Source organism: Mytilus californianus, unplaced genomic scaffold (genome assembly GCF_021869535.1).
Source record: "Mytilus californianus isolate M0D057914Y unplaced genomic scaffold, xbMytCali1.0.p SCAF_35, whole genome shotgun sequence".
Taxonomy (NCBI): domain Eukaryota; kingdom Metazoa; phylum Mollusca; class Bivalvia; order Mytilida; family Mytilidae; genus Mytilus; species Mytilus californianus.
The window spans coordinates 1,930,628-1,953,268 of NW_026262685.1; the positions used below are offsets into that span (position 1 = coordinate 1,930,628).

Consider the following 22,641-nt stretch of genomic DNA (forward strand, 5'->3'; position numbering starts at 1 on the left):
TAGTTATTTATCAAACACAAATTATCCAGACTGATACATACTGTGAGTTGCCTTTAATATATGAATATATGATAACCCTTAATTGGGTACAATCTCTATTTCTGACTTGTATATTCTGTACTGGTTTGTACTTTTATGAAGTGTAATATCAATAAGAGTTGTCTTTCTTTATATATATATTTGTTAGGTATGTAGAAGAAGAAGAAGATGTTTATTTCCATCAAATGGGCTCACAAGGAGAATAATACAATATCATTATAATATTATTTTTACAAATATAATAAACAATACAGTATATATAGTTACAAACACATATAAGAAACAACAGTTTTCACATATTCGTATACATATAGGAGTATATATAAAACCTTATGTATGTAATGTTACTTTTTATAGAAAAGGGGATTTCCATTAAATTGCATTGTTAAGATTTACTGCTCAAAGAAATAACTGGATAAACTTAATAATCAGGTAAAGGAAACATGATTTCAATATATAAAATTCATCTTTTAAGCCTTAGTGTCTTCATATAGTTAAATGATTACATAACATTCCTTAAAATTTTCAATGAAAGATTTACTTTCACTTTCATACAAATAAGGTAAACACATTTTTTGGCAAATTAACTGTAAAGTAATTCTGAATGACTTAAATCTTCAAATGTGACGATGATGTGTGGTATTAATCTTTAAAAAGTTTATAACTTTTTGTAACCCTGTATTTCTTCTTTTGATTATACACATATATATATATATATATCTATCTTCCAAAATGGTGGTTCACAATAATTTGTCTATTTAAAGAAATCATTTTGATCAAAATCTTTTATCCCTTTTCATGTAATCATATGTTTACTGAGAAGACTACAGAAGATTAAGTATCATTAATAGGTCTGTATCAAATATGCATGGTATTACAATGATCAATGATCATTGATTATGTTTGATAAGGATACAAACATCAATAATACTTGATAAAAATAAAAACAAAACAAAGAGATGCTGAGGGGCCAGTAAAAATCATAGCAAGCAATTTTAAGACCACAAGAAACACAATGTCAAAAGGGATAAATTTATACAAAACACTAATGTTTTAGCAACCAAAATTAAGTATTAGAAATGAAGCTAAAATGCCTTTTCAAAACACGTTAGGGAATACCAGGTATGTCACTGCCCGCTGTATAAATAAATTAATCTAGTTTTTCCACCAATATATATTCCAGAAATAATAATACATGTTATATCATTATTTATTAGAATTGATAAGATGTTTGATCTGGCTGTTTTAAAGCTAGAACCATGTTTACAAATTGTGTTTATAAGATTAAATGTCGACACAATTTTTTATGAACTGTCTTGTTTTATCCCCCTTTGGTACATAAGTGATAATTCCGCTTTTTGTGAGACTGGCATTTCAAACAGATTGTATCCATAGTTGATTGACCATATAAAAAATAACCTTAAACTATACTTCAATTGTATTGGAAATATTTCTAAATATAGGCGAACATTGATGAAAATTTTTAAGGGTTTTCTTTTTCGTATCCATCAATTTTTCTTATTTCATATGATGAGCCTTTCCTTTGCCCTTGCCTAGTTTGTTTCCGATAAGGATTGTGACAAATTTATTTAAACTCGGGTTTACAAATACAACTAATTGGGAAAGATTGGTCTATGTATAGCTGCGCCATGAGCGCATGATACGCCCGTCTTCTTGTGTGTGAATTTCTATGCAATAATCATAAATAGTTTCTGACATACGGCACGACATGCGAAAACCCCCCTTTTTTTTTACAAAAAATTCAATATCTCTAAAATAAAATTTTGAATCAAAACCAAAAAGTATACAGATCTTTAGATTAATATAACTAAGAAGTGTGTAAAATTTTAAGCAATAATCATAAATTGTTTTTGAGATACGGCGCGACATGTGAAAACCCCCCTTTTAAAAAAAAAAAAAATCAATATCTCTAAAATAAGATTTTGAATCAAAACCAAAAAGTATACAGATCTTTAGATAAATATAACTAAGAAGTGTGTAAAATTTTAAGCAATAATCATAAATGGTTTTTGAGATATGGCGCGACATGTGAAAAAAAACACACACCTGTTTTAGTTACTAAGTCCAGTAACTCAAAAAGTTTTAATCTTATTTTCACCAAAAAGTATACAGATCGTTTGACCATCATAAGAAACAACTATGTTAAGTTTCATGAAATTTGGATAAGTCGTTCTCAAGTTACGGTGCGACATGTTTACGCCGGACAGACGACATTTGAATACCATAATACGTCCCGTCAAAATTTTGACGGGCGTATAAAAATACTATTAAAAATCTATTAAAACAAGAAATAACTTATACATGTTATTCTGATGACAATTAAAACACATTTTCAGAATGGATAGAGAAGACCGTAGACGTTACTTTGTGGTGGGATCTGTCATCATAGAAGTAGTCACACCATTACTACAACAACGTATACAGGATGACCAAACATTCCGTGCGTTTGGCACTTTACAAGACTACCTCAATAACCGTCAGATCAAACATATTCTATTTCATCTAAGACATAATAATATTTGGTGTTGTAGCGATTCCAATAACTGTGTACATAGTGGATCCCTTCCACTGAACTACAGGCAGTGGAGTATCCTGTACAGTAAGACAGGGGGGCCATGTCGCCACAACTGTCATTGTAAATACACAGCTAATGCTGTTCAGCTTGTTGATCCTGACATCAGCTTGTCCTGTATAATCTTACTTAACTGTTGTAACCTTACATCAAAAGAATATAACACAATTCACAACTTACGACAGTTAAAAAATAACTTTCTGAGTCACAACACTGAAGGTGCAATTACAGCAGATGAGTACAAATCAGTATGGACAGACCTGACATCTTATGTTCTACAGCTTGATAAAACCAAGGAGGACAACTTAAAAAGGATAAAGAGCAGACCACTGGATGAAGCACTCTGTCATAAATATAATGCTATACTACTAGATATTCACCAAAAACTTGATGAGGTAGGTTTTAAAAACATTTGCTCAATGAAAGTCTAAGGTATCTTTTACGGTCATCATCTTCTATTATTAAATCCTCTTATTTTAAAAATGTGTCTTGTCATAGAAATTAGAATGATACATATATATATACAGATAAAACAACGAATTCATGACCAAATTTTACAGGAACAGAATTCATATATTACGGAATCATCAAAATTATAATTTTTTCGACACTATTGTTTTTCAAATAAACGTGCACACTATGTTGATCATTTGAATATGTTGAAAGATAGGGCACCTTTGGCAAAACTTAGGCTAAGTGCACACAATCTTGAAATTGAAAGAGGCAGGTACCTGCCAGTTAACAGAGAAGAAAGGTTGTGCAAATTATGTCATAAAAATAATATAGAAGACGAAAAACATTTTATCTTGCACTGCACAAAATATGAATCACAAAGAAATGTACTTATATCAAAATTGTCCAATTTTAAAAATTATGACAAACAATCCAAAACTGAGGATGAATATATCAAACTACTACTTTTAAAATAGCAAGTGTAGAAAAACACTTAGATTAATATCATCTTTTATTAATCAATCATTTGAATTATGGAAAAATGTCCTGACAAATGAGTAATATGAACATTATGAAGCTATAACATACAATGTATGTATGTCAGTAGCCTATTCTACATTAACCTATGTATATTAATATATATATAACTGCAAATTTCATTGTTCCAAATGTGCCTATTAATATGTTATGTAGTATTGTTTAATTGCTGCATCATAACCACTTGTATACTAGTTGTATGGGCCGTTGCCAATTATTGTAATTGAGTTTGTGCCAATAAAATATTTGTTCGTTGTTGTTACATAGATATCATACATTTATTATTTTCTAATTTATTCATATAACTCTATGTTTTGTATTTATAGTAAACACTGACAGAGTCTTTAGATATAAATATCACAACTGAATCATCAATTAATCAATCATTTTAAGAGAATTTATATAAATTTTCAGAACATTCTATGGATAAATGACTAACTAAATCATGCCAGAAACTTTTGCAATTATTGTTAAGAAAGTTATATTTACACACACATGACAGGTATCCTGAGTTTTGTTATGGAATTATGATGTGCTACTGACTACTTAGCCCTCCTTTTTAATTCAGGATTTGACAAAACTCTATGAATCAAATGAAAACCAGGAACCACACAACATTCCCCATGACAATGTTCTGTGTATTATGGAGGATGTGATATTGGATTTTTGATAGAGCAGATGGTTACCCCTCGAAAAGACATTGTCAACCTTGGCTTCGCCTCAGTTGACAATGTTTTCTCGGGGTAACAATCTGCTCTATCACCCTCTCAGCTATGTGTTATTTATATAATATTATTACACACATATGCACATTCATGGTACTACAATCTGTAGATACCTATATTTAGCCTTGCACAAGGTCATGTTTTTCTCTAACTATTAATGACATCTTTACACTAAAACCATTGGAAGTTGAATGTGTACTGATTGATATTTTGGTCTTAGACACATGATTTTTTATTAATTGTCATTGGCTTTGAACTAGCTGTCAGTAACTGCAAGTACTCTTTGATCTGTACTTTGTGTTTTTTTGTTGTTGTGGGGGATGTATAAATTCCCTGCCACGTCCATTTTGTCAGTTGTTTTTCTGCTTTGTATTGATCAGATGGCCCTTTACAACTGATTTTTTCATAGTTATGCCCCCGCCGTAAAGTTTTACCCTTTTACCCTTGTCCGTCTGTACGTACGTACGTACGTACGTCCGTCCGTACGACCCGAAATTAGTTTCCGTTCTCTAACTTGAGTTTGAGTTATGAAACTTATACACAATGCTTATAACCACAAAACACAGATCAAGTTTGAATTTTGGTGGCGTCACTTTAACCGATCTAGAGTTATGCCCCTTTATAAAAGGAAATATTGCAAAATTTTTAGTTTCCGTTCTCTAACTTAAGTTTGCCTCATCCAAATGTTATGAATCTTATACACAATGCTTATTACCACAAAACACAGATCAAGTTTGAATTTTGGTGGTGTCACTTTAGCCGATCTAGAGTTATGCCCCTTTATAAAAGGAAAAAATTGCAAAATTTTTATTTTCTTCTAAATATCAAGTTTATATAATATATTTTAAAATTGGAGTTATCTTCCTTTGACCATGATTATAGTTGAATCAACTACAATCAATGCTTTATACAATGCAATGTTTAATTTTGACTTCCACTGATAAAACACAGATCAAGTTGAATTTGGGTAGTGTCACTTTAACCATTATTGAGTTATGCCCCTTTATAAATAGAAAGATTGCAAAATTTTTTAGTTTCCATTCTGTAACTGAAGTTTTCCCCAGCCAAACATTATGAAACCTATACACAATATTCATTACCACAAAACTCAGTAAGGATCAAGTACAATTTTTTTGTTTCAGTTCTCTAACTTGAGTTTGCCTCAACCAAATGTTATGAAACTTATACACAATGCTTATTACTACATAATACAGATTAAGTACCAAATTAAATGGCAACACTTTTACCATTCTAGAGTTATGTCCCTTTATAAACATAAAAATTGCTGAATTTTTTAGTTTGTCTCAACCAAATGTTGTAAAACTTATACACAACAGTTCTAGAGTTATGCGTGTTTACAAATAGAAAAATTGCTGAATTTTTAGTTTCTGTTCTCTACTGAAGTTAGCCTCAACCAAATGTTATGAGACTTACACACAATGCTTATTACCACAAAACTCAGATCAAGTTCAAATTTGGGTAGCGTCACCTTTACCGTTCTTCAGTTATGTCCCTTTATAACTATATGATATGCAAGCGGGGGCATCATCTGTGTCCACATGTGGACACTATCCACATTTATTTGTTCTTATGTTGTAGTATTAATCCATTGTCCCATGTTAGGATGAGGGTTTGGCGTCAGCAAACATGTTTAACCAGGCCACATTCTTTACTTGCCTGTCCCAAGCCAGGAGCTTGTAGCTCAGTGGTTGTCCTTGGTTTATGTCCGTCATATTTGCTTTTCATAAATTGTATTGTTATAAATTAAGCCGTTAGTTTTCTCAATTGAATTGTATCACATTTTTTTGTAGGGGCATTTTATATGGGTTTTCTCATTGTTGAATGCCTTATGGTTGCCTATAATTGATTACATCCACTTCATGTGAACTTTGGTGGATAGTTGTCTCATTGCAATCATACCACATCTCCTTATTTTCATATATACTGTTTAAATTGACCAAGTCACTGAGAGCAATAACTCTTATTAGACTCATTCAATAATGTTGGTACAAATAAAGCGCAGGCAGTTATTTATTTGGTTTTCAAGATATAAGACAATTACCCGCATGTTACCCTTATGTTTGATTATTTAGCCAGGGCAGCCATGTTTGTTGAGGAATAAAATTCAAAATATTTAATGTAAGTTATATGGATATTGGTTCAGTTAATTAACATGAAAGATCCTTTAACAACATGTATGTATGATGGACACCAAGTGATAGCAAACAATCATGCTTTCCTTTTGCCAATTGAACTAATTAACCATTCCTATATTTCATCTGATAGACTAATCAAAGTGCTGGATAGCACCTGTGGAAAGTTTGCAACGGTAGATTTGTATTATTTCAAATAGGTTGTAGATGTGTATAATTTCAAAAAGGTTGTAGATGTGTATTATTTCAAATAGGTTGTAGATGTATATTACTTCAAATAGGTTGTAGATGTATATTACTTCAAATAGGTTGTAGATGTATATTACTTCAAATAGGTTGTAGATATGTATTATTTCAAATAGGTTGTAGATGTGTATTATTTCAAAAAGGTTGTAGATGTGTATTATTTCAAAAAGGTTGTAGATGTGTATTATTTCAAATAGGTTGTAGTCTGTAGATTTGTATTATTTCAAATAGGTTGTAGATGTGTATTATTTCAAATAGGTTGTAGATGTGTATTATTTCAAATAGGTTGTAGATGTGTATTATTTCAAATAGGCTGTAGATGTATATTATTTCAAATAGGTTGTAGATTTGTATTATTTCAAATAGGTTGTAGATGTATATTACTTCAAATAGGTTGTAGATGTATATTATTTCAAATAGGTTGTAGATGTATATTACTTCAAATAGGTTGTAGATGTGTATTATTTCAAATAGGTTGTAGATGTGTATTATTTCAAAAAGGTTGTAGATGTGTATTATTTCAAATAGGTTGTAGATGTATATTACTTCAAATAGGTTGTAGATGTATATTACTTCAAATAGGTTGTAGATTTGTATTATTTCAAATAGGTTGTAGATGTGTATTATTTCAAAAAGGTTGTAGATGTGTATTATTTCAAATAGGTTGTAGATGTATATTATTTCAAATAGGTTGTAGATGTATATTACTTCAAATAGGTTGTAGATGTATATTACTTCAAATAGGTTGTAGATTTGTATTATTTCAAATAGGTTGTAGATGTGTATTATTTCAAAAAGGTTGTAGATGTGTATTATTTCAAAAAGGTTGTAGATGTGTATTATTTCAAATAGGTTGTAGTCTGTAGATTTGTATTATTTCAAATAGGTTGTAGATGTGTATTATTTCAAATAGGTTGTAGATGTGTATTATTTCAAATAGGTTGTAGATGTGTATTATTTCAAATAGGCTGTAGATGTATATTATTTCAAATAGGTTGTAGATTTGTATTATTCCAAATAGGTTGTAGATGTATATTACTTCAAATAGGTTGTAGATGTATATTATTTCAAATAGGTTGTAGATGTATATTACTTCAAATAGGTTGTAGATGTGTATTATTTCAAATAGGTTGTAGATGTGTATTATTTCAAAAAGGTTGTAGATGTGTATTATTTCAAATAGGTTGTAGATGTATATTACTTCAAATAGGTTGTAGATGTATATTACTTCAAATAGGTTGTAGATTTGTATTATTTCAAATAGGTTGTAGATGTGTATTATTTCAAATAGGTTGTAGATGTGTATTATTTCAAATAGGCTGTAGATGTGTATTATTTCAAATAGGTTGTAGATTTGTATTATTTCAAATAGGTTGTAGATGTATATTACTTCAAATAGGTTGTAGATGTATATTATTTCAAATAGGTTGTAGATGTATATTACTTCAAATAGGTTGTAGATGTGTATTATTTCAAATAGGTTGTAGATGTGTATTATTTCAAATAGGTTGTAGATTTGTATTATTTCAAATAGGTTGTAGATGTATATTACTTCAAATAGGTTGTAGATGTATATTATTTCAAATAGGTTGTAGATGTGTATTATTTCAAATAGGTTGTAGATGTGTATTATTTCAAATAGGTTGTAGATGTGTATTATTTCAAATAGGTTGTAGATGTGTATTATTTCAAATAGGTTGTAGATGTATATTATTTCAAACAGGTTGTAGATTTGTATTATTTCAAATAGGTTGTAGATGTATATTACTTCAAATAGGTTGTAGATGTATATTATTTCAAATAGGTTGTAGATGTATATTACTTCAAATAGGTTGTAGATGTGTATTATTTCAAATAGGTTGTAGATGTGTATTATTTCAAATATGTATTTAATCACAGCTTTGGTGTTTTTCCCTAAACCATTGTCTCATCAGCAATTATCAAATATCACTTTTTTCATATGTTTGTCATGTAAAATTTTGATAATTTCTATTGCAACCTTAAACTGTAGATTTAAAATAATCAAATATACAGAAAGCTCTGTTAATTTCTTTCTGTGCCCATCCAATGTAAAGAGCCTGTGATTAAGTATTTTTATTAATTAAGATCCTTCATATTTGTTTGTAGTAAATTGTATTATTACTAATTAAGCAGTTAGTTTTCTTGTTTGAATTGTTATATATTGAACAAACTCAGACTACGGACTACGATTAGTAGATTGTGTGGTTAACGGTTTTTTCCGACTTCTAAAATGTTTTACTTAATACAAGAAATAATTGTAACAGGATGCTGTTACGAAGTCTCCCAAACAATGCTCCCATCATTAGTCATTCCCATGGTCGCCTGACATTGGGCAAAGTCCAGTACAAATTGGTTTGGTCTAGTAAAGTGATATGCATAAGTGACGCCTTTGGATTAACCCTGTATGTTATTCAAATCTTCTTGAAATCATGAACAGGAATATATATGGTTTAGGGGTGGGGATCTTGACCATTTACAAGTTCTCCAAAAAGGAGGGGGGGGGGGGGGTTTGATTCTCAGGAGACTCTTATTTCATTTGATTTGTTTTATTGTCCCGTTCAAGAATGTATATGGTTTTGGGGTGGGGTTCTCAACCGTTTACAAGTTCTCAAACAGGATGGGGTGGGGATGACCCCCACAGACTCCCCCTATATTTCATTTGATTTGTTTTATTGTCCCGTACAAGAATATATATGGTTTTGAGGTGAGGATCTCGACTGTTTACAAGTTTTCAAAAAGAAGGGGGGTGGGGGTGATCCCCGTTAACTTCCCCTATATTTCAATTGATTTGTTTTATTGTTCCATACAAGAATATAATGAGTATATGGTTTAGGGGTGTGGATTTCAACCGTTTACAAGTTCTCAAACAGGATGGGGTGGGGGTGACCCCCTGGGACTCCCCTAAATTTCATTTGATTTGTTTTATTATCCCATACAAGAATATATATGGTTTAGGAGTGGGGATCTCGACCGTTTACAAGTTCTCAAACAGGAGGGGGTGGGGGTGACCCCCAGGGACTCCCCCTATATTTCATTCGATTTGTTTTATTGTCCCATACAAGAATATATATGGTTTCAAGGTGGGGATCTCGACTGTTTACAAGTTCTCAAACAGGAGGGGGTGGGGGTGACCCCCAGGGACTCCCCCTATATTTCATTCGATTTGTTTTATTGTCCCATACAAGAATATATATGGTTTCAAGGTGGGGATCTCGACTGTTTACAAGTTCTCAAACAGGAGGGGGTGGGAGTGACCCAGAGGGACTCCCACTATATTTCATTTGATTTGTTTTATTATCCCATACATGAATATATATGGTTAGGTGTGGGGATCTTGACTGTTTACAAGATAAAAGCCCTTTCTCAAATTGAAGGGGTGACCCCAGCGACTCAACCTATATTTCATTTGATTTGTTTTATTGTTCTGTGATTATTACTGAAGACCGCGTGTGTTTATCACTTACTGTTCTCAAGTTATAGTCATTTGAAAATTAGAAAAAATGAAATCCCATAGGGTTCTTTAGTAAATCCCTCCCTTCTGTAGGCCCCTCAAAATACCCATAAAGACCCCAAGAAGAAAAATAATAAGAACTGAGCAAAAACAATAAGTTTAACTTTGTTTGTGAGACTTAATAACAAATAGTATATACGAACTTTGTTATAGTCCGATTTTGTAATAGGCCGAGTTTGTTATGGGCCGCGATGAGATACCAGGTTACGTTCAATACACTCGGGCTTTTACGTCTTTAATAAACATTTGTAATAATCGTAGTAAAAATAGCGTCGGAAAATGTTCATTCATGAAATATTTTAAACACGGTATTTATTTTCTCTTCAACCGGAGAACGAGAGGAAACCCCTGAAACTGGGATTATTGTACTCCCATTGGGAGGTACTTATATATGGATCTCACGCATGTCTGGGGAATACCGATAAAAGCATAACGTAGAAACTGCTGTCTCGTGTAGATGTGTATTGATTTTAATTTCCGCGAAGTAGTGTTTGTGATAGCCATTTTCAAAATGAAGTTGAATTCATTATTATCGATGAACATTCAGTACATTTTAATTCAAGCTGTAAGCTAATCAAAATAGAAGTAACTCAAAATTTCAAAAGCATCTTCCTAGAATTAGTATTCAAACACTAGTACTACATTATCTAGGAATAGAACACTTGCGATAGTCTGTCCAACTTCCGGTTTGAGGCCGATGCCACAGGAAAGTATATTGCTATAGCAAGCTATAGCAAACTTTCCAAAAATGTCACATTTAACTAATTTCAGATTGGTGCATCAATCCAAGGAGTTGATGAAACCATTCAAAGAATTGACACCACCACCAATGAAATAGATAGAAGAGTTCAGAGAATAGACCAGACAGTCACTGGAACCAATACAGCAGTAATGGGACTACAGGCTACCATGGAGGTAAATTATTAAAGAAAAATCATTTCATCATCTTTGTCATCTGATTACCTACTTCATGACAAACTTTTGTTTTTATATTCTATACTCTGCATATTAATTATCCTTCATAAAATACTCATTGGTGTAAAAAAAAAAAATGGTAACAATGAAGTTCAGTGCTTCTCTTACAACAACTCACATTTTTAAAACTTTATCAATTGCTTTTCACTATCATAGTTTTGTACAATTGAAAAGAAAAAAAAAGATTATTACAGATACTTTTCTTATCTTATTCCTGCCAATATAAAGATGAGAAGAGGTAGTATGAATGCAAATGAGAGAACTTTTGAAAAGAGATATAATGAGGTAGAAGTTGGCAACTTTGGGTCACTGTATGACCTTTAGTAATGACCAATACCCACAAATATGATATACAGCAACAAACTACAATCATTGACCTACAAGATCACGACTTAGCACAGTCACATACAGATTTTTTTTTGGGGGGGGGGGGGGGGGATAAACACAATTGAGGTCAGCACACCCACCCACCCATAACAATGGACAGTGGTGTAACAGCAAAACATAAGAACTATTAAAATCAGTCAACAGTATAACTTTTGCACAAAAAATGTCCAATGATAGATTGAAAATCGAAATTGACCTGTATTTTGTGGTCTATAACCTTGTGTTTATTTTTTAAAATTTACATCCTGTTAATAATAATCAAGTTTAAAAACTTTTAAATTAATAAAACCCAAAACACATATGCTCACTTTTAAAGCTATCTGATCTTGATGACTCTGGTTCATTCAGTATTCAAGATGCGTTTGTTTGTAGAAAAAAATTGATTACTGTAAATGAAGACTACTTTAAAATATAATTTACATAATTGTATTGGAAAACTATACATCAAACTTGATAAACGAAACAGGACTGTTATTCCTATTGTAATGCACAACAAAAGGAAATTAAAGAACCTTAGTGAGTGGACCCCAACTTGGACCAACTTGAAAACTGGGCCCATAATCAAAAATCTAAAGGTGTAATACCACCAAATCATAGTACGTCACATCCGGTTGCATACGAAAATAGGTCGAAAAAAAATATTCCCTTGAATTTGACAGTTGTAGATAATTGATCCTACATTTCATTGCAGTAAAACATTTCTGGGTCATAAACATATATCTTGGGTATTTCAAAGCACCATTTTTTTTTTATTTGGGGTTTCTATAGAATATTTTGGAAACTTGAGGTTACATGGTTACTAAAGCTTGTACACAGGTTAAAAAAGGGGGAAAATTTGATTGGTTAACTTCCAGTGATGGTTATTTTCTTATATGCAATGAAATGTTACGTGAAATTTTTTCTATAGTACTGGACAGGATCAAACTTTACTCATGCCAAGTATTTCTTTATTTGAAACAAAGATAAATTCTGCACAATTTTTTGAAAAGTGCAAATTTAACAAAGACTAATAGGGGAAAATCAATGGTGGTATTACACCTAATATGGGAAGCTGTACATGCACCTTTTGACCTTGTGAGTACTCTCATGTGTTAAAATTTCTTGCTATTTAAGTGAAATATTACTAATAATGAAATATTCTGAGTGGATTGAGTCTCCAAAACACATTTTATGAGAAAATTTCCTTGAAATAGGACTTTACCATGAATATTAGTTGACAGAATAAGCCATACTTAGAGTTTTGGGGAGCTTTTTCTCCTTTTTTCTTATATTCTGCTATACTAGAAAATTTTTCCTAAGAAATACTTTAATAAATATATAGTTTTAAGTAAATGAAATTATTTTTAAAGCAGTAACAACAAATTATTCACCAAAAGAGAAGCTTTTTATGTCCCTCTCTGGAACGCGGCGTAAATTTAAGTTTTACGTAAGGACTTATGGAAACCTCCTTGGAAACAGTAAACTTTTATACGGATAGTTCATTCAGCTTGAATACTTCAATTAATCATTTATTATAACATTTCTATCATAAATGAGTGAAAGTTACCCCAAAATTTTTATTTTTTGGCCTATAAAGTAGAAATTTTGAGGAAATGAGAGGTATAAATGGACCAAAAGAGACCTTATAAAGAAGACAAAGAGGTCCATTAGTAGTATTTATCATCCTAAAGTCATCTTTTGTATCATATTCAACTGTTTGTAGGCAGATGAGATAAATATTTGATCATTTATTGGTCCACACTATATTCTATCATGATGCGGCTTGGTTTGGATTTTTCGAAGAAATTTAGCTCGAATCGCTGTAGATGTCGTCTTACATTATACTAGATTTTTCTCAAACTATTGAACTGATTATGACAAAACTTGACAGGAATGCTTGAAATAACCAGTATTACAAAGGAAAAAAGTCACATTCAGTTTATTTAACAAAAAAGTCTTCTTTAGGTGTAATACCACCAAATCATAGTACGTCACATCCGGTTGCATACGAAAATAGGTCGAAAAAAAATATTCCCTTGAATTTGACAGTTGTAGATAATTGATCCTACATTTCATTGCAGTAAAACATTTCTGGGTCATAAACATATATCTTGGGTATTTCAAAGCACCATTTTTTTTTTATTTGGGGTTTCTATAGAATATTTTGGAAACTTGAGGTTACATGGTTACTAAAGCTTGTACACAGGTTAAAAAAGGGGGAAAATTTGATTGGTTAACTTCCAGTGATGGTTATTTTCTTATATGCAATGAAATGTTACGTGAAATTTTTTCTATAGTACTGGACAGGATCAAACTTTACTCATGCCAAGTATTTCTTTATTTGAAACAAAGATAAATTCTGCACAATTTTTTGAAAAGTGCAAATTTAACAAAGACTAATAGGGGAAAATCAATGGTGGTATTACACCTAAACACATGTTTAGATTCAGCATATCAAAGAACCCCAAGAATTCAATTTTTGTTAAAATCAAACTAAGTTTAATTTTGGACCCTTTGGACCTTAATGTAGACCAATTTAAAAAACAGGACCCAAAATTAAAAATCTAAATACACGGATAGATTTGGCATATCAAAGAACCCCAATAATTCAATTTTTGATGAAATCAAACGAAGTTTAATTTTGGAACCTTTTGACCTCAATATGAACCAATTTGATAGCGGGGTCCACAAATAAAAAATCTAAATACATGGTTAGATTCAACATATCAAAGAACCCCATATATTCAACTTTTGTTGAAATTAAACAAAGTTTAATTTAGGACCCCAATTTGGACCAACTTGAAAACTGGGCCAAAAATCAAAAATCTAAATACATGTTTAGATTCAGCATATCAAAGAACCCCATATATTCAATTTTTGTTGAAATAAAAAAAAGTTTAATTTTGGACCCCAACTTGGACCAACTTGAAAACTGGGCCCATAATCAAAAATCTAAACACATGTTTAGATTCAGCATATCAAAGAACCTCAAGAATTCAATTTTTGTTAAAATCAAACTTAGTTTAATTTTGGACCCTTTGGACCTTAATGTAGACCAATTTAAAAAACAGGACCCAAAATTAAAAATCTAAATACACGGTTAGATTTGGCATATCAAAGAACCCCAATAATACAATTTTTGTTGAAATCAAACAAAGTTTAATTTTGGACCCCAATTTGGACCAACTTAAAAACTGGGCCAAAAATCTAAAATCTCAATACATGTTTAGATTCAGCATATCAAAGAACCCCATATATTCAATTTTTGTTGAAATCAAAAAAAAGTTTAATTTTGGACCCCAATTTGGACCAACTTGAAAACTGGGCCCATAATAAAAAATCTAAACACATGTTTAGATTCAGCATATCAAAGAACCCCAAGAATTCAATTTTTGTTAAAATCAAACTAAGTTTAATTTTGGACCCTTTGGACCTTAATGTAGACCAATTTAAAAAACAGGACCCAAAATTAAAAATCTAAATACACGGTTAGATTTGGCATATCAAAGAACCCCAATAATTCAATTTTTGATGAAATCAAACGAAGTTTAATTTTGGACCCTTTTGACCTCAATATGAACCAATTTGATAGCGGGGTCCACAAATAAAAAATCTAAATACATGGTTAGATTCAGCATATCAAAGAACCCCATATATTCAATTTTTGTTGAAATCAAACAAAGTTTAATTTTGGACCCCAATTTGGTCCAACTTGAAAACTGTTCCCCAAAATCAAAAATCTAAATACACGTTTAGATTCAGCATATCAAAGAACCCCCATATATTCAATTCTTGTTAAAATCAAACTAAGTTTAATTTTGGACCCTTTAGACCAATTTGAAAACTGGACCCAAAATTAAAAATCTAAATACACGGTCAGATTTGGCGTAACAACTAAATAAATGTGGTCAAAGATTTTACAAATCTAATGCGCCATACTGTGCAATTAAAGATTACTTCTTGAAATTTGAAAAAAAAATAATATTTGAAGAAAAATTCTTTTTAATCTCTGAAATCTGAAGTGAGAAAAAATTGACCCCACATAATTTCTTTTTACCCCCCCCCCCCCCCCCCCCCCTTTTTCCCCAAAAAAATTCTTTCCCTCAAGATATGGTCATAATCTCAATTCAAATTTCCAATGGAATTTGCAACCATAATTACCCATTTAAATTTACCATAGTACTAACTTAATATATTTTATAATAGAATTTAAAATATGGTGTCAAAACTTTCATATGGATTTTTTTGTAAAAAAAAAAAAATGCAACATTTGCAGATATTTTTACTGGTATTCCTTTATAGATATGCATTTCTTTAAACATAATTTAAAAGCAGTGTAAGGGAAGTAATCAAAACGTTGTATTTGGATTACCTCCCTTACAGTTTTAAATTGTCTTAATTATTCATTAACCATTACTTTGTGGTTACAAGAGCGCAATTATTCGTAATGCATTTTCCATAGGGTACCAGTGGTGTTCCGTATTTTTTTTCTCGAAGACTACACAAACTAGGGAAAAACGGGTAGCAGTTCCTGTTACTAGAAATGCCAGTGTTGCATTACAACCAAAAAAAATATATATGGTCAAGCGGCAAAATTGACTTAAAATGCAGTTGAAAAAGATCGTCTATTTTTTTTCGCTTAATGAAAAAGGCATATTTTTAATGGCCCCAACGTGCAGAAATGGAAGATATCTTTTTATACTTTGCAAAATGTGAATTCGATTTTCTGGATTTTTTAAACCTAATTGGATAAGCTTTCGATTAAAAGTAATTCCAATTCTGTATCATCCAATCAGAAGCCGTACAGGATTCTATTCTGAGTACCATCTTGGGGTAAAAAACTTGCCAGTAAAATGTAAACAAATAATTGCGCTCTTGTAACCTATACAGTAATGCAAAAAATTTTCAAAAATTAAGCGCCCGCGCCAAATGAAGTGCTAGCGTCTATCTAGCTCATATCACATCTTCAAAACATTATCTGATCACTCTCTGAATTTGGAGAATTATTTATTGCCTGTCGATCAGGCCAAAAATTTGAACAGATTTTTTGACCAAATACGGTAGTTCAAAAAGACATGAAGATAATGTTTATTTACTGCCCTAATTTTTCAAATGTCATCCAGCACTGATCATATTGCCGACAAAACCGTTCTGATACGGAAAAGCTACATAGAATTTTGAAGAATGGCTTTAAATGAAATCATTTCTTGAAAAAATATGTTTTTGAAACAGACTATAGTTTTTCCAAATTTCGAATATATGATAATATTACTTCTTTGGCAAGAAAAACTGTTCTTGAACTACAATATTCAATGCCAAGAATAATTTTTCTACTTTGCAATTTAACTAAATCGTTGGTGTATGCTTAGGGGCACTTTTTGCCAATTTTCACCAAATTTGCTTTTTGCTAGAATAGCAACTGAGTCACGATCATTATGTTTAAAAACCAAAATGTATCTCCAAATTCAAGATATTTACATGTTTTTCCCAATAAAAACAGTAGATATCACAAAAACGTTCTATTCTCTTTATACTGTGTCGACATTCGAGCCCACCCTAGTTTCAAATATGGAAATCTATACAAATAGGAAACAGACTATAGCTTGAATGCACGTTGATAAAAAGTCCATTTGACCCCATTAATTACCGTTTCACATTTTTTCCAAGCAAAATGACTATTTTTAACATTTTTCAAAGCCTTATTAAAAAAAATATGTCATTTTCCTATAGGTTACAAGAGCGCAATTATTCGTAATGCATTTTCCATAGGTCCAGTGATGTTCCGTATTTTTTTTCTCGAAGACTACACAAACTAGGGAAAAATGGGTAGCAGTTCCTGTTACTAGAAATGCCAGTGTTGCATTACAACCAAAAAAATATATATGGTCATGCGGCAAAAAATGACTTAAAATGCAGTTGAAAAAGATCGTCTATTTTTTTCGCTTAATGAAAAAGGCATATTTTTAATGGCCCCGACGTGCAGAAATGGAAGATATTTTCTATACTTTGCAAAATGTGAATTTGATTTTCTGGATTTTTTAAACCTAATTGGATAAGCTTTCGATTAAAAGTAGTTCCAATTCTGTATCATCCAATCAGAAGCCGTACAGGATTCTATTCTGAGTACCATCTTGGGGTAAAAAACTTGCCGGTAAAATGTAAACAAATAATTGCGCTCTTGTAACCTATATACATAATTTAAAAGCAGTGTAAGGGAGGTAATTCAAATGGTATATTTGATTTATCTCCCTTACACTGCTTTAAATTATGTTTTGTACTAAAGAATTTGTCCATTAACCAGGATAACCTTGTTTTTCCCCCTTTTTTTCCCCTAATTCCTAAACGGTTTGAGCCATAACCCCCTAAAGCAAATCCTAACCATCCCTTTGTGGTATGTAAACTTGTGGTATAATTTCAGAGAGATCCATACACCGTTCCACAAGTTATTGTCTGGAAACTAGAAATGCTTATTTTTGGCCCCTTTTCGGCCCCTAATTCCTTAACTGTTGGTACCATAACCCCCAAAATCAATCCAAACCTTCCTTTTGTGGTATTTAACCTTATGGTAAAATTTCATAGAGATCCATTCGCTTAAACTAAAGTTATAGTGCGAAAACCAATGTGTCTTTGGAGGACGACGACGACAAGGCCAGACGACGATGCCAACATCATACCAATATACGACGGTCGTATAAAAATTGAATCGTAATTTCCTGTCGATATGCACATCTACGTAGTATGTCCTTATTATCTGAATAGGTTTCATGAAATTCTGTTGTGTGGTTTGAGAGGAGTTGCGATGACAAAAGGTTGCAGTAGTATATTGGGCAAATAAGTTCAAAGGGGCGTAACTCCTGGAAAAAAAATTGAATCGTAATTTCCTGTCGATATGCACATCTACGTAGTATGTCCTTATTATCTGAAAAGGTTTCATGAAATTCTGTTGTGTGGTTTGAGAGGAGTTGCGATGACAAACTGTTGCAGTAGTACAATAAAGTAAATAAGTTCAAAGGGGCGTAACTCCTAGAAAAAAAATTGAATCGCAATTTCCTGTCGATATGCACAACTACATAGTATGTCCTTATTATCTAAAAAGGTTTCGTGAAATTCTGTTGGGTGGTTTGAGAGGAGTTGCGATGACAAGAAACAGGACAGACGGACTGACGGACGGACGGGTCAAAAACATTATACTCTCCGCAACCAGTTGCGTGGGGTATAATAATGCATTAGGACTCGAAAAAAGTAAAAATAATTCTGTTATATTGCATGGTTGATATTTTCAAATTATCGTCATGACATCATACAAAGGAAAATGCCCAAGTTGAAGATTATTCCATTACTTGTATGTTTGAAATAAGTACAATATCTTTTTAAAAAGGACTATTTTGAGGTAGACGCTTTCAATCTTATTACATCAATCAAACATTTATCAATTTAAGGAAGTCAATATAGTGGCTGACTTCTAAGTAACGATGTGTCAACTGTGGATTTGACAGTAAATAAGAAGGCAATGAAAAAAAATTTGAAATTTGCAAAAGATTGTGCTGAGCATATTATGTTTAGGATTAAACAAATTTTTTAAAGGAATATTAATGGAAACTGATCAGTGACTCACATACTAAATGTCCCATTTCAAACATCAACAAGCATTCTGAGAGTATTGCATGCACAAAATCATCAGACTGGAACAAAAGTTTGCAAAAGAAAAAAGTGTGGAAAACTGATTTGCCGAACAAACAGACGGACGGACGGACAGACAGACAGACAGACTTCAAGTCTTCGACTTCATCAGTAGGGGACTAATAACCTCTAGAAAAAACTGTGTTTAATTCTATAATCACCATAGCCTCCTCTAATGAATTTCTATTTCTTGCAATTATTTCTATGTTAAGTGCAGTGAACTCTTCCTTATTAGTATTTATTCACTCTCTTTTCCATTGTTACTTTTTACAGGAATTCTTATATATTGCAAAGAGAGGAATAACATGTCAATGTTCTACAGACAAGTGCCAACAACAAGGTATTGATTTCTAATAGTTTCTGTGTTCTATGGACAATTATCTCCCATGAATATGAAATATAGATGCGAGAATAAGCTGGATGGAGGGGTCCTTAATTTGTTTTCTTTATCTTTAAAAATAACATTTATTCATTAAAATTCTTGTGAAAATGATTTTACTAATAATTTTTTCTGTACATTGTTCATTTCTGTAATCAGTATTATACCAACTTATTCTTTTTTTTTCCTCAGTTATTTTTATACGTTTAAACCACATTATTCTCTATTTTTTATTTGCTCATTTATCTCTATTCATTATTTTTGGGGCCATTATTTTCTATTCTGTAAACCCCATCTATACCCTCAGATATGGATAAACTTAAATAACATAGCAACCCAACAACAATAATAAAGTATCTTACTATGAAAATATTTTAATTTTTGTTTCAAGTGAGTGGCATAGGTTTGTGTGTATTAATGTGTATTTATTCACATAGTTTGGTTGCCAATTGGATCATGAAATCAAAATTGCATCTGTTTATCGCCTATTGTAAGAGAAAGCTGTTAATACATGTAATAATAACCAGTTAAATCAAGGAATATATACTGTTAAATTGGGATATTTTGGTTGTAATCATAATTTGATGCAAGGGCGCCTAAAATGAACATACCAAAATAATACACACTAAAATAAGAAGTTCATCAAAAAAAGAAATTAAAAAATATTTATATTAATGTTTATACAGTACAAGCAATTGTTATGATCAAGCTACAAAATTGACCCTCATGTAATTTATTTCCATTCAAAAAACAGTTATGCTAGTTTTATTATTAAAAGGGTAAAAGAAAAAATTGTTCTTTCTGTTTATTATAAAAAAAGTGATTCACCTAAAAAAATAACCAAGAAAATATTAACAAAATACACAATCAAAAAGTTTAACTGAAAGTACAAAGCATCTTATTCTTTTCAATTTAAAATCATAATTACATTTAATAAAAATTAATTCATGTTTTGTTTTTAATAATATCAAATTTTATGTAAGGTCCATGCGAATGGTACACAACTGATTCAGGATCTACCATTTGTGTCAAAGTTATTAATTTGTAAAAACGCCTTGAAATTGTTTCTATTACTTATATCATCATACCTATATTACAGTCAAAAAATTCAAAGAGAGCATACAACCCTACAAACTAGGACAGTCTATTTTCACACTACATCATCAGACAGTCCTGACATCGGTAGTTGGTGGTAGTTTTACAGAAGTAACAGATATAGTGATGATGGATGATGGTAGACTAGTGATATGTTTACCTCACCAGAGCAGACTACTGATCTGTAATACAGATGGATCACAGGTAGACAGTATACATGTACAGGGTTTACCATGGTATGTTACAGCAGTCAACAAATCTACAGTAGCTGTTACACTGTGGGATAGTGACTGTATAGAGATGTATGATATAAACAATAAACTCAAACTTAAATCAATATCACCACCTGGAATGTGGTGGTTTGAGAGTGGCATTACAACTATAAACAACAAGTTAGTTGTAGGTGGTGACAACAGACTACTGATCGTAGATCATCAGACAGGAGAGATGGTACAAACAATACAGACTAAATGTCAACCTTACAGGTTACATGGTTCTGGTGACAGAATATTCTACATCAACAACAACAAGCTGTACTGGTATAGTTATACTGATGACAGACATCATACCCTAACATTACCATCACGACCCAGGAGTATGACTACACTACAAGATGGCAGTCTGTATGTGAGGTGTAAGGATGGATCAGAACAACATGTGTCATCTGATGGTAAACAGTATAAACCAGTGAAGACACTTCAATCCAGTCGAGAGTCTGGTGTGATTCATTATAATCTCAAACAAAGAAAACTGGTGATCATACAAAATAATCTTATAAAAGTCTTCAATGAACTGTAATCAAATATATCAATAATTTCATTCTGATATTTGTAGTATTTGTTAAACTATATGATTATTATCATTATATTGATATTGTTAATTTTGTAACATATATTTTTGGAAAGGGAATGTGATGTGGTGATGTGTAGCTTGGTTCTGTTGATAGGTTATGTTTATATGATGTCTTCAGTGACATAGTAATACTGATGACATGACACCTTGACATTACCAATGGACCATCAACACATGTAAAGCTGATTACATAACAAGATGGCAGTATGTATGTTGTATGTAGAAGATCAATCAGTTCTGAGGGAAAGTAATATGAGCAAGAATGTGTCCATAGTACATGGATGCTCATTCACACTATCTTTTTCTATGTTTAGTGGACCCTAATATTGGGGTAAAAACTCTAATTTGGCATTAAACTTAGAAAGATCATATCATAGGAAACATATAGAAAGTCAACTTTTCAATTACATGTTTATACAATTCCAATAAAAATGCTTTTTCCTCAAGCCATCTGTAAAAAAGGCATATTTTGGTAATCATGTAGACAAAATATTTAAAGGGTAAATGAGATTCAACTCATTACAGAAATAATCAACATAAAAACCATACAGTACTTTAACAAGAGTGCACACACTGAAATGTCTCGCCTTTTTTACTAACCATTGATTTTATGTTGATAGTCCTAAATACAAAGCTTTACTACAAGTAACACATAAACTTAACATGATCCAAGAAAATGAGGTCAAGGTCAGATAAACCAAACGAGAAATACATGTACACCTTACAATCATTCAATAAACCAAACATAGTTGACCTATTGCTTATAGTTTCTAAGAAACAGTCTTAACCAAGAAAACTTAACATTGACCAATGAACCATGAAAATGAGGTCAAGGTCAGATGAACCATGCCAGACAGACATGTACACCTTACAATCAATTTAGGTATAAAATATAGTTGACCTATTGCTTATAGTATCTAAGAAACAAACATGACCATTGACCAATGAACCATGAAAATGAGGTCAAGGTCAGATGATACCTGCCAGACAGACATATACACCTTACAATCCTTCCA

The 22,641-nt window shown here is 31.6% G+C and overlaps 2 protein-coding genes across 2 annotated transcripts in view; one reads left to right on the top strand and one right to left on the bottom strand.

Moving 5' to 3' along the window:
- The window catches only part of LOC127736698 (ribosomal RNA-processing protein 8-like), a 54,371-nt gene that overhangs the window by 2,220 nt on the left and 29,510 nt on the right, over positions 1–22,641 (bottom strand). The window lies entirely within an intron of this gene.
- On the top strand, positions 402–22,101 carry LOC127736700 (uncharacterized). The gene is made up of 5 exons (XM_052247283.1): positions 402–471; positions 2,397–3,027; positions 11,050–11,193; positions 19,573–19,639; positions 20,778–22,101. The coding sequence occupies exons 2-5, from the start codon at positions 2,398–2,400 to the stop codon at positions 21,569–21,571; spliced, it is 1,635 nt and encodes a 544-aa protein (XP_052103243.1). The 5' UTR covers positions 402–471; position 2,397; the 3' UTR covers positions 21,572–22,101.

Bases quoted from the DNA above. Each gene is read 5' to 3' on its own strand.
- LOC127736700 (XM_052247283.1), top strand. From the start codon at position 2,398: ATGGATAGAGAAGACCGTAGACGTTACTTTGTGGTGGGATCTGTCATC. The intron at 3,028-11,049 runs GTAGGTTTTAAA...AACTAATTTCAG, and splicing joins TTCACCAAAAACTTGATGAG to ATTGGTGCATCAATCCAAGG. The intron at 11,194-19,572 runs GTAAATTATTAA...TACTTTTTACAG, and splicing joins GACTACAGGCTACCATGGAG to GAATTCTTATATATTGCAAA.